This window comes from Drosophila navojoa, chromosome 4, assembly GCF_054131105.1.
Source record: "Drosophila navojoa isolate 15081-1374.11 chromosome 4, UAZ_NAV_1.0, whole genome shotgun sequence".
NCBI classification, from domain to species: Eukaryota; Metazoa; Arthropoda; class Insecta; order Diptera; family Drosophilidae; genus Drosophila; species Drosophila navojoa.
In genome coordinates, this window is record NC_142892.1 from 22,679,484 (window position 1) to 22,691,927 (window position 12,444).

Below are 12,444 nucleotides of genomic sequence, written 5' to 3' on the forward strand. Positions count from 1 at the left end.
ACTAGAGACTTGAGCTTCGGTATACACATACATTTATACATCATGATTAAGTTCTGAAAGTTTCATTACGATCGTACGCCTAGAAATTAAATTATTCCACAAATAAGTTCTCATAATATCGCCAACACTGCAGCGCAACCCAAGCTCAATGTATATACGTGTGTGTGTGTGTGTGTGCGTGTGTTTGTTTGTATGCGTGTGTGTGTGTGTGTGTGTGTGCGTGTGTATGTGCGAATTATTATTGAAATATCAGTTGCTCGAAGGGTTCAGGGGATCTCGTAGTCGAGCAGTCTCGACTAGAGCTTTCTTACTTGTTTTAGATTAGCTCTGATTTTAAGCGTATCTGTCAACCATTGACCGTCTGGCCCCTAACGAAATATCTACATAATCTTCGATCTATGAGTGAAAGCGATGTTGGATAAAGAAATGTACTTTTAACATTTAATTTTATTTGACTTTTAAAGTAATATAATTTTTGGTGACAAATCAATTTTGCTCACACACAATTTGTAAGCTCTGGTCGTGTGCCAAAATCAGTACGCGGTGTACAAGAGTATCTGAGGTAAAATCGTGGAGGGCTAACATTAAAACTGTCTGAAATCCTAAAAATAAACTGTGTTATGGAGCCTCACTACTACGAAGGTAGTGAATTCCTGTACAAGCGCTTAAAATTTTACAATCACTTACATATACATAATCGAAAAAAAATAAATAAGTTACTGTGTTTACTGCCTAATGATTAGTGGGGAATATCTGTTTCCTATAGATCCGGGGTAGGTTGGAATCCAAGTCGAAAATAATATATACGTATGGAAACCAAACCCAACTACTTGGATTGCTCGGGGCAAGCCATTTGGTAAAGAAACTGGACTAGCGTGCGAGTCGGCCGTCCAGTCATGCGCCCGGCTGCCAAATAGGGAATGAGACCATACTTGCTCAGTAGTCCGGTTCCAAATGTGTCCAAATGCGCCCAATCGCTGCACGGTACCAGCTCATGCAGAACGGCAGCCGCCAAACAGGATGAGGCCTCGCCACAGCCGTCATTCATCAAGTCGTAGCTCAGACAATCAGCCACGCGATTTTTGTAGAATCTCCACAGGGGAAAACGCCACAATCGATCGCCAGTTAGGGAGCCGGCTCTTTGGAATTGCTTCCAAATATAGTGAGAGTTCGACCAAATACCAGTGGCCCCGCCGCCAACGGCTTTCTTAATTCCGGAACACATGGAGCCGACATCCACGACAAGTCTTGGTTTATATGTTAATTGGCCATACAGCATGGGGTCGGCTATGACAACGACGCCAGTCCGGCTCACATTCCGTACGGCCATTGATTTGGCATTGAGCAGGGTGACGACATCGCCCGGCTTGCACGACATGCCGGACGGAAGGTTCTCGCACAGAGGTAGGATGGCGGTTATGTTGATTGGTAGAGATAAGGCAGCGGCCGCTCGCATTGACGCAAGGATGACAGCAGCACCTTGCAGATCACCGCGGAACTCGTCCATGCCATCGCAATCGCGAAGATTGATGCCGCCTGAATTGAATGTGATGCCTTGGCCCACAAGAAGGATAGGCTTGTCCTCTGGTGCTGTACCACAATAGGCAATCTCGAGTAGAACAGGCGGCTCACAGGAGCCCTTGGCTATCATGAGGAAAGAGTTGAGACGCTGCTGCTCAATCCACTCCATGGTACGAACTTCGACGGTGATGCCGCAAGGACAAAGTGCATCCACAGCGGCCTGTGCAAAGATGGTTGGCGTCATGCAGTTGGCCGGGGCATCGGACAATCGTCTGGCCAGATTCTGCGCCTCTGCCTTGAACAAGCCACGAGTCCATGCGTCCATATCAGGCGAGCCGTGCAGCTCCAGCTTGGGCACGATTTGCCGATATTTCTTCGATAGGTTCTCGTCGTACCGCCATATCGCTAGGGCGGCACCTTCGGCCGCCTGCTCGGGGTAATCCATGTTGTCCACGTGCACCTCCATGCACTTCATTGTCTGTAATGAATGGGCCCCGATGCCAGCGGCGACGCGAACATTTTCCATTCCTTCGTCCAGCATCTCCAACTCGTTGAAGGCTATGCCCTCGAGGCCCACACCCACAATGCAAATGGATCGGAAATCAGCGTCTACATTGTTAAACACCTTGCCACGTCCCAGTCGTCCTGTAATCTTTGTTTCGCATATCAACTCTGACAACTTGCCCTGAACGCGATCATCAAACTTCTCGCCCGAAGGCGTTAGCCTCGGTCCTTTGCCGCTCTCTTTCTCATACAGTCCCAATACAATGCCCTTGCCTCCTTGCTTATTAGCCTCGCAAGATGCGTAACGGAAGAATCCAATTCGATTCAGGTGTCTTGGCAGTATGTGTCTTAGCATTCTAGACATTGTTGGAGCGCACAGCATTCTAAGTTGTCCACGAAATGAAAGCATCGGTTTATTTGATTTAATATATTGTTTAGTTTTTAGTTTTTTTTTGGTTTGTTTTGTGTTTTCCTGTTTTCTCTCTCTTTTGTTTGCGTTTTGTATGTTTTTTTTTTTTTTGTTTTCTTTTCGCGTCAACAAAAATTATTTTATCTGAGACTTCAATATTCCAAGAAGGAAAATTTTTTAGTGGAAAAAAAAAATCGAAACTGTAAAATTATAAATTTACTGGAGCACTGATTTACACGTAAAAAACGAACGAATGACTACTCGAACATACAGAACAAAAGATCTAACTTTGTGTACTACTGAAAAGTAAATGAAAAGCAGATTTAATAAATGTATAGATGATGTTCAAAGTATGCAAAGCTTACTAAGACAAACGGCATATGTCAAATATAAAAATAAAATGAGCTCCTATAACTTTTCTATTTAGCTATTACCTACGAGTAGTTAACTATTATTTTCACTTAGCATGACTATTAAACTATTATATCGATTTCCACCCCGTCTCAATAAGGAAGACTAACTTTAATCTTTAGCAGTACAGTGCCGTCCGTCTTACACGACTAGAAAATACTTGCTCACGGTCAAAGTTATTTTTAATTTTTTTTTTAATGAATGTATTTACACATACTATGGAATTTAAAGTTATCCGATTGCCATGCACCCCTTGGCATATAGGAAAAAGAGGCTAGTTATAAAAATATATACAACTTATTCTGGAATGACTATATTGTAAACGCTATAAAAATATTACATGTAGATGAGATAAATTTCGCGGCTAAGATTGCGTAATATAGATAAACTATATATGTAAATATTCCTTTTACTTCCTCAAGGTCCTGCTCTATCGTTATTCTCTGATGATAGAACTTGAATGCACTATGAAAAAACCTATATCAATGAATGGTACCTAGCTATATAGCGAAAACAATTGTTGGAAGTTTAGACTCACCAGCTGCCCAAAAAGATAAGCAATAAAGCGGAAAACTTCCAGTGTATGCTTTGAATGTAAAGCAACGGTATTTTGGTTCGTATTCCTTTGTGACTGGTTGCGTGATTCTTCAACGTAATCGTAACCGAATTCTTCACGGAAAAGCGGAAGAGTGTTATCACAGCAACAGCCTAGAGTTTGTAATTGTTTAAGTTTTTATAAATTTTTTGTGCGAAATGTTTTCAAACATTCCATCTGAATACTGAAATGACATTGAACTAACGTATTTATCAAGGTTGCTATGTCTGAAAAATAATGAGGAATATTGAATTGGAGAAATTTTGAATGTAAATTTTCAACATATTTCTGGAATTATAAACAAATTATGGACTATGTTATTAACATATCATCATTTTTTGTCCATAAGCATGAAGAGCTCTTTGCTGCTGATGAAGATGAATTGTTCAAGCTGAGACAGCTGCCTTCGACTTAAGTTGAAATAATTGTCAAAACGTTAGAAGTTTTTTGCGGCTGGAAAAGAAAAAGTAGGCAGTTCCCTGGTGACCGAAAACTTATGCCAGCATTAACGGCCCACCATCATAGGGTTAAGAATAAAGTTCATAAGACATGGAAGAATACTTTAGAATTGTTTTGCGTAAGATGCGTATTTATTACGTAAATTTATGTGACCTGAAGGAGCCAAAGCTTACATAGAATTTCGATTTGTAATTATTTAAATTTGAGGGCCCAATTTAATCCTCTCTGACAAACAGATTGGTCTCATAGCTAATGTAGTTCGCGTGGGACGCAGTAAGAGACACGAAGGCTCCAGTGAATTGCAGCAAGTAGGGTCCAATAATGCTAGACAGCAATTGTTGCAGGTAGAGCAGCTGGACACGGACATGAAGAAGAAGCACTTCCGGCGTCGAGGTGCAAAAGTGCTTCATGATCAGATTAAGTTGGGCATAATTGCAAAACTCATTTAACAGGAAGGTCGACAGCCAGGGCATACTGAACCAGGCGAACATACGTTTCGGAAACAGCTGCCAACTGGAGGCGCGCTTTCCTCGGCTGCGCAACCAATTCAACTTCACCTCGGTTGCGGCAGAGATCTTAAAGGGATCGAGCTGAAGCTCTTGCTCAATTGTACGACTCTTCTTCTTATCTACCTCCCGTTGACAAAGCCAGACCCCAAATACAAACAGCAAGGAATTCATGACTGCTTGCCAAAGCATGGAATGATGGTATTCATAGCCCACAAACAGATTTAGTTTCCGTGTGAGCCGTAAATTGATTGTCTTGATGCTCGCATGGGCCTCGATGGTGGGCTTCAAATGGGCACAGATGTGCAATAGGGTTAAAGCCAAAACTAAACAAATATATGATAATTTTGACAACATTTTATTAAATGTTTCCGACAAGATTTAAAAAGATTTTAGTTCTGACTGTCTGACTTTATTTCAGACAGCTAATGACTACGTTAACTTCGTTCCCGCCTCCTAAGCTGCATGTGCATGTGAACGGCCAACAGTTTACTTTCCCTTGAACATCGTCTTAACAATAAACTCTGTAATTTCGTTGACCATGCTATCGCGGTTGTTTTTGGTAACATGAAAAACGATCGAGTCGGGCGCATTTCTAATACCTTCGACAAACGAAATAGGCTGACGGGTTTGTGAAGGTATGGTGGCTAGCATAGGCTGGTTCTGATTACGTAGTTTATTAACGGCACGTTCGAAACGTTTGCTTAACAGTTCCATTTTGCCAATTTCATCAATTACGATCAGCTGCTGCGAGGCCGAGGACGAAAGTGAAGGCGATGGTAATGCGGATTCTAAGAGTGGCAATGCCTTATTCTCCAAATCCGCCACGTAAACAGCATATTTGCCCACCTTGGGCCGGCGTATGTTATCCGCTGGCTTCTCACGTGCCAAGATCCCACGTTCACCACTCAAGGAGACCACATCGAACCCAATTCGCTGGCCATACGTCCGCACCTCCTCTGTGTAGAAACCTGCTAGTTTGCAAAATTCGCTCAATTTGCTGCATATTTTGCGAACTAAAGTTGTCTTGCCGACACCTACAAGCACAGGCAGAATTATAGTCGTATTTAGATTCAAAAATTCTGCGTTTACCTGGCGGTCCAGTTATTATAAAAGCCGTTATTTTGCGGCTTTCCATGTTTTACCTTCTGATTTAACACTTATCGTCTTTATCGATACATTTAAATGTCACACTTCGAATGACTTGCGAACTTCTTTCTCTAAGCACATTGACGCAGTGTCACGATTGCGTTTGTTAATATATTAGATTTTCGTGTGAATGTTCCTAAGTTCTTCAGCATTTGCTTATATATATGTGCCATATTATTTTGTATACACATAAACAAAGAAAGTCATTATAGCTATTCAATTTTTTTAAATTCTCAATCGGGACGACATTCGGCTACAGAGTCTTCGGCATTCGACTAATGCATGCAAGTATACTCAAATTGGATTCGATGAATGATATCGATATGTATCGTGTCAATGTCAATGTCAATGTCATGTTGCACATGTTTTAACCAATTTTTTAGGAACTGTTGAAAAGTAATTATAAAATAATACAATTTTAATTAATTTTTTTTTTTAGCAGCCAGCTGTAGAATTACCGAAGAAGTTACCCAGCACTGGTTTAGCTATCGTTTTCGCGTTAAAACTGTCCCTGCATTGTGGTGGCTGGTCGATTGACACCATATGTTAAGTGTGTCGCTTGGCGGCTTTTTGGCAGCGTGAATTTATTTTTTGCATCAGCATTTTTGTTTATGTTGCAAGATATTAGCGGTAACGAGCACAAAAATGGAAAGCGCACTGGCGCATGATCTGGAAAATAGTGAGCAACGTACAAGTGATGTGGCCACGGGTTCACTTTCTTTCGAGCAACTCGGTTTGAATGGCAACCTTTCAAAATGCCTGCAGACCCACAAATTTTTGACACCAACTAAGATTCAGGCAGCGGCAATTCCCATGGCGATTGCTGGAATGGGTAATAGTTCAATGGAGAGTTTTTAATGTATATAACAATCAATTTCCTCTTTAGATCTGTTGGTGCAGTCAAAAAGTGGAACGGGAAAAACTTTGATTTATGTGCTAGCCGCATTGCAGAAGATGAATAAGTCAGTGGCTAGTCCGCAGGCTTTGATAATTGTGCCAACTAGGGAACTGGCCATACAGGTGGAGGACACTGTTAACGGCTTGGCGAACAAATTGCGCAACAAAAACAATTATTTGTGTATTAGTTTCATTGGTGGCACAGATGTGAAGCGAGATCGCATGCGCATGGCTCGAGGGCGCATTATAGTGGGCACACCAGGTCGTCTGCTTCATCTCATTCAGAACAACGTATTCAATACGTCGGCAATTAAGCTTCTCGTGCTGGATGAGGCAGATCAATTGTATTGCACTGATTCATTGCAGAAGGATGTGCAAGCGCTCGTTGCATCGCTTCAGCCCGGGAGTCAAATAATCGCCTGTAGTGCTACATATCCGAATGTGCTAGACGAACGTCTTGCCAAGTTGATGCACAAACCAGTGCTGGTCTCTAACAGCCAGCGGGCCACCGTACTGCTGGGGGTTCGGCAGTTTGCCTACGAATTGTCAGCACAAGTGAATAATATGCAGGATATGATGGCTAAGCTGAAAGCGGTGCAGCAGATATTTACCCAAGTGACCTATGAGCAGGCTATACTTTTCGCTAGCTCCCAGAGTCGTGCCGATTCCTTTCGCAACTATTTGCAACGGGATGGCGTTGAATGTGATCTTATGTCTGGAGCTATGAAACAGAGCGATCGGCTGCAGACATTCCAGGTATACCAATTATTAATGTTATATATCTTTGAATAAGCTGTTTATTTTCTTAATATCTAAATTGTAATATTCAGGCCTATCGCAACTTCAAAATGCGCACAATAGTGGCCACTGATTTGATGGCACGAGGTGTTGATTCATCGCATGCGAATTTGGTTATTAACTTGGATCCACCCAACGATTTGGTGACTTATTTGCATCGCATTGGACGTGCTGGGCGGTTTGGCTCCAAGGGCATTGCCATAACATTTATTTCCTCTCCACAACAGAGCCAATCCTTTAAGCAGATTATTGCAGACGCTGGCACTGGAATGTCGGTGCTGCGATTTCCGGCAGATAGCCAAGTAGGCTTCAATTTTTGGGATTTTGACTCATACGATTTTCCCTATTATGTCAAATCGGAGGCATATGAGCAAGAGGAAACAGAGCTAAAGCGAATCAAACAGCGCTGGAAGAGTCCTGCTGATGAAGAGAACGTACCTAGTACAGTCGTAACTGTTGATAAGCATTTTGAAAATGGTGAAGATGCACCTCAAAAACCAACGGTCCATTCTGAACCGGCAGAAAACCCAAATATATCAAATGATGTGATTAATACTCCGGATAAAGATCCATATGCTGCAACACCAACACTAAGTAGCAATGATTTACAAGGTGCCAAACCTCAGATTAAAAACGACTTAAATAAAGCTGTAGCAGTTCAGGTGCATCCAGAAAATGAGCAAAATGTGCAAGCTATTGAGGCAACAATTACTGCAAGCAATAAAGAAAATGTCTCAGATAACATAATACAAACTCGAGTGATAGACGAAGCCAACATCCCGCTTAAAGCAACTGGAGAAGATCTATTGAAACCTACAACACCTCAGGAGTTGACCATAGAGCTCGTAGAGCTGACTCCTTCAGCAGAAATGCCTGGTGCAGCACCAAACTCGATTAACACTAAAACCTATTGTCTAGTTGCACCTACAGAAGGTAGTTCAACTACCCTCCACCCACAAGGCGTATCGAACACTGTCGATGATGCCAGCAGCATCGTTTCCGATAGCATAGAGAACGATTATGATAGCGATGCTTCCTACACCAGTTGCTATTCAGTAGGCGACATGCAAATCATCTGGCAACGTGCATTGTCACAGCGAAAATTGCAAAAGCGACGACAACGCAATGCCCGGCGCCGCATATATCTATATCATAAACGGCGCACCGTGCGGAAGTTCAAATATTGGAACAATGAACGTGGAAATGAAGAAGAACACGCAGAGGTAATTGCGTTTAGAGTAAGCCATCAATTCTATTTAGTCAAATGTATAATGTCGAACCTTCTTATTCAGGCATGGCTAGATGAATCGCATGAAATAATTGTGTTGCGCCAGCTACACGAACTTGTTTGTCAACGACCTCGGAAATTTCAAGTGGATGTAAGAACATTTGTGAAAATAATTTGAGCATATCTAATAATTTTGCTTTGAATTTTTAGAAACTGCTGACTGTGATCTCAAAGGAACGAAAACTTTTTCAACTCGTGGAAAAGTTTGATAACCCTCAAGAAGTTAAAAGACACCTAATGGCTCTTATAAATAGAAAGAATTGGGATTCTCGATTGTCTGGCAAATGGATAGAGCTGATATATGATTCATTTTCGCACTTTTACTATGTAGATCATAGCAAGTCAACGGAATTTAAGAAAGCCATATTTCCGTATGCCCCCAATTTGGACAACTACAATAGGCTAATAAATATTATAAAAGGGACTTCTTGTCCACAACAGCCATTAGGCAATCTAGAGGCGACTTGCCCACAACAGCCATTGAATAATCTAGAAGGTGCTTATTGTCCACAACAGCCATTGAGCAAGCTAACCGTGCACGTGAATCAACAAGTAAATATACCGCCTGATAATGGGGCAATTGAACATGCTGAGGAGGCGTACTCTGAGAATTCAGATTCAGAGGCATCCAATGTGCCATTAGATGAAATGGCACACGATAGCGATGCCAACAGTGAGAATGAAAGTGTGGATGCTGAGAGCATGGAGCCGAATTCATCGAGCGGATTTGTGGAATCAACGGAGAGTGCATCCTCAGGTATCGAGTCGTCTCAGTATGAAACTAATTCATCGGTTACTTTAGATCAGAGCGCGTATGATGGAGAAGAAGAGGAATATGAAGACGAGGAGGAATATGAAGACGAGGAGGAATACGAAGAGGAAATTGTAGAGGAGGAACAAACTATTGATGAAGAGATTCGCAACGAGACAGACGACTTGCATAGCAATGCTAGTCAATCGGATACTCTGAGTACTCTCACCGCGGACGGCGAAAATGATACAGATGAATTAGATGCTGAAACTGGTAGTGAGCAACAGGATGTAGACAGCGATAATAATTCAGTCGATGAGCTTGAAGTAGCTCAGGCTCGCTGGCAATATTTGTTCCAGATGCAATATTTATTTATTGCTAACTATGTTTACAACTATATGTCGCTATATAGAAGCCAGAATTAAATACGTTTATTATCATTATTCAAGCGCTATGAAAGTGCGATTCCTAGTCTCGAAAGTCTGACAACTACAGAAACTCAGGCATTTTTTATTTTCTTCTTGAAGTGAAATGGGAAAGTATTCGGAAATCTGCTGAATCAGCTGTTTGCAACTTAGTTATTTAAGTAAGTGAGCATTTCTTGCTATAATGTGAAATGTCAGGTACAAACTGAGTAAACCGTATTCTAAAAAATTACATGAATATATAACTCGTTAGAACAAACTGTTGTAAAACTAATTATAATTATAACGCAAATGAATTGCAAAATCGTTTTTTACTTACTTTTCTAAAAATATGATATGAATAAGTAACGCAAACTGAATTTTAGTGACTACAAATTCGTAACTAATGCGCCAAACGAGTGCATATACCTTAGTGAGTTAGTTTATTACGCTGTAAACTAAAATTCAACTTTTTGTATTGTTTATATAAATATCTGCATTAAATATTTGAAAGAGTCATAAATTTGTAATACTTAATGAGTAGTCAAGTTGTGGATCGATACTCATCGGGTTTTTAGAATAAAATGATATAAACTAAATACATATATGAATATATGTATCCTTTGCCATAGATGTACATTTTGATGGAATTAACAAATTAAACATGTTAGCAACTTCCTATGAAATATATTAAAATTGTGTTTGAATATACTAAAAGCACTTAAAATGAAACCCTATCGATTTTTTAGTGTTCAGCTCATTAAAAGACAGTATAAGTTTATACGTTAGTCTTATTTTCATACTCGTTTATAAGATGGAATATCATAGTGATCTTTTACAATAGAAATGTACATATACTTATATAACTCATATATATATATACTCATGTTTTGAGAGATTATGCAGTTGCCGCATCAGCAGCAGCAACCACATCACTGTGATTGTCCTCTAATGCCGCTCAATTGCCACATGCCACATGCCAGTAGAGTTGCGTAGGTGGCACAGTGGAAATGCTCGCCCTCCGGCTATCGGCCACGCAAAGCGTCTACACCGATCCCGATGCTGATGCCGCAGTCTCTGCTCGCGTGCAGTTGCGTTCCACATCCAATAAGGAGCGTGAGAAACTGACGGCATGAATGCAAAGTGAGCTGAAACAGCTGGCCACGACAAAATTTTATAGATGTTAGTTGCATGTGTTGTTGTTACTGTTGCTTGTTGTTTGTGCCTAGCCGAACTCGGCTCGATTAGCGATAAAGCCAAGATGCGAAAAAATGTGTTGTGCGTTGTGGTATTTGTTGTTGGTCAGCTGGCTCTGCCACTGCAGTGCACTGCGAACAGTTGCAGGTGTTAAGCTTTATAATGATGTTAACATTTTTATGGCCCACAATAACAACAAATGCTACAAAATTTGTTCAACCCAATCGCTTTTTGCGGTCAACCGTCTATGGGCACAGGCCATTTAGCGCTCATAAGTGGAATGCTCTGTCGTCGCTAACGACTCTAAGCTCTAAAGCTAAACTAATACTCATATTTGTAAAACTAATTAAAATTTCAGGGGATTGGCGTTTAATTATGAGCGAATAACCTGGCAATTAAATAAATACTAATAAATATAATAAATGGCGTCAAAATTTCGAAACCTATTTGGGGAATACACTGATGTTGTTTTATTGAAAGTGTTTAGTCATGGTTCCTAACATTCTTTAATCTTTATTCCTGGTATATGACTAAAAATAAAGATTTTGTAATTTTAGTATTTATTTTTAATATTATTAATTTATTATTTATTATTTATACGGGGACATATATTCTAAAGGATGTGCAAACTGTGGGATTGAGTAACCTTACTTTTTCACCATCTATGTCAATATCCAAAACCTTGTATATCGATGGTCTCATAATATATAAAGGTAAAATATTTTTGACAGTAGGAATTATGCAAGGTATATATACCATTATAAGAAAGCCATCGTATTCAATTAAATTTTTTTACTTAGGGTATTTAGCTATATTTTATGTGAACTATATATGTATATATTTGTCCATATACCATTCCTTAGCCTGTGCTTTTTGTTTGTAGACCAAAATATATGATAAAGAGAATCTCATTACCTGTTATTATGATTTTAATAGTGCATACGAAGATAAAAACCTTAGAAATTATTTAATGATTAATTGCCGGATAAAATAGATTTATATATTTTATTCCATAATAGTATACCTTTTAGACGGACACATAAGATGTTATCCTAATTTTAACATTGCTTGACACTATAACTGTTGGTGACCCAGTCAATTCGGTACAAGGAGTTGCCACTGTAACGTCTTTGTTGTTTTTCGGGGAGTGGCCCGCCCATATTTATGTGACCAGCTGTGTGACGGCTGGGCATGCAAACATAAATAAAAGTCGTCATTAATTAAATTTAGTACAAACAACATGGCATGCCTGCAATTATTCACTCAACTCAAGTGACGAAAAAATGTACGAATATGAAAAAAAATCAACAAAAAACCACTATATATATGTATAAAATAAAATAAAACACCAGTGAAACGCACGCGACGAGGAACGAACAAGAAAAAAACGATCACAGAAAAAAGAATAAGTAAATTAAAAAAGCGTTGACAAAAATGATCTGTGGGCAATTATAATGAATTATTTTGACACTTAGGGCCTGCAATGCACAACTAAAAATGCATAAGCCTAATTTATGCTCAGCTGTCGACATGAAACGCATTTTATTGCTTTTTA

General features: G+C 40.0%; 4 protein-coding genes across 4 annotated transcripts; 1 reads left to right on the forward strand and 3 right to left on the reverse strand.

The window, feature by feature from the left end:
• Positions 1–419: 419 nt before the first annotated feature.
• Positions 420–2,770, reverse strand: LOC108652519 (crystallomitin S-Lap3-like). The gene has a single exon (XM_089258806.1). The coding sequence runs from the start codon at positions 2,432–2,434 to the stop codon at positions 827–829; it is 1,608 nt and encodes a 535-aa protein (XP_089114932.1). The 5' UTR covers positions 2,435–2,770; the 3' UTR covers positions 420–826.
• A 689-nt stretch (positions 2,771–3,459) lies between these two features.
• LOC108652434 (uncharacterized) lies at positions 3,460–4,762 on the reverse strand. Its single transcript, XM_018102622.3, has one exon. The coding sequence runs from the start codon at positions 4,760–4,762 to the stop codon at positions 4,115–4,117; it is 648 nt and encodes a 215-aa protein (XP_017958111.1). The 3' UTR covers positions 3,460–4,114.
• On the reverse strand, positions 4,745–5,821 carry LOC108652435 (uncharacterized). The gene is made up of 2 exons (XM_018102623.2): positions 5,498–5,821; positions 4,745–5,442 (listed from the first exon to the last, which is right to left on the reverse strand). The coding sequence occupies exons 1-2, from the start codon at positions 5,541–5,543 to the stop codon at positions 4,895–4,897; spliced, it is 594 nt and encodes a 197-aa protein (XP_017958112.1). The 5' UTR covers positions 5,544–5,821; the 3' UTR covers positions 4,745–4,894.
• A 170-nt stretch (positions 5,822–5,991) lies between these two features.
• Positions 5,992–10,215, forward strand: Gem3 (Gemin 3). The gene is made up of 5 exons (XM_018102624.3): positions 5,992–6,386; positions 6,441–7,207; positions 7,282–8,472; positions 8,542–8,628; positions 8,688–10,215. Exons 1-5 carry the CDS (start codon positions 6,200–6,202, stop codon positions 9,711–9,713), a joined length of 3,258 nt encoding a protein of 1,085 aa, XP_017958113.1. The 5' UTR covers positions 5,992–6,199; the 3' UTR covers positions 9,714–10,215.
• The last annotated feature ends 2,229 nt before the right edge of the window (positions 10,216–12,444 follow it).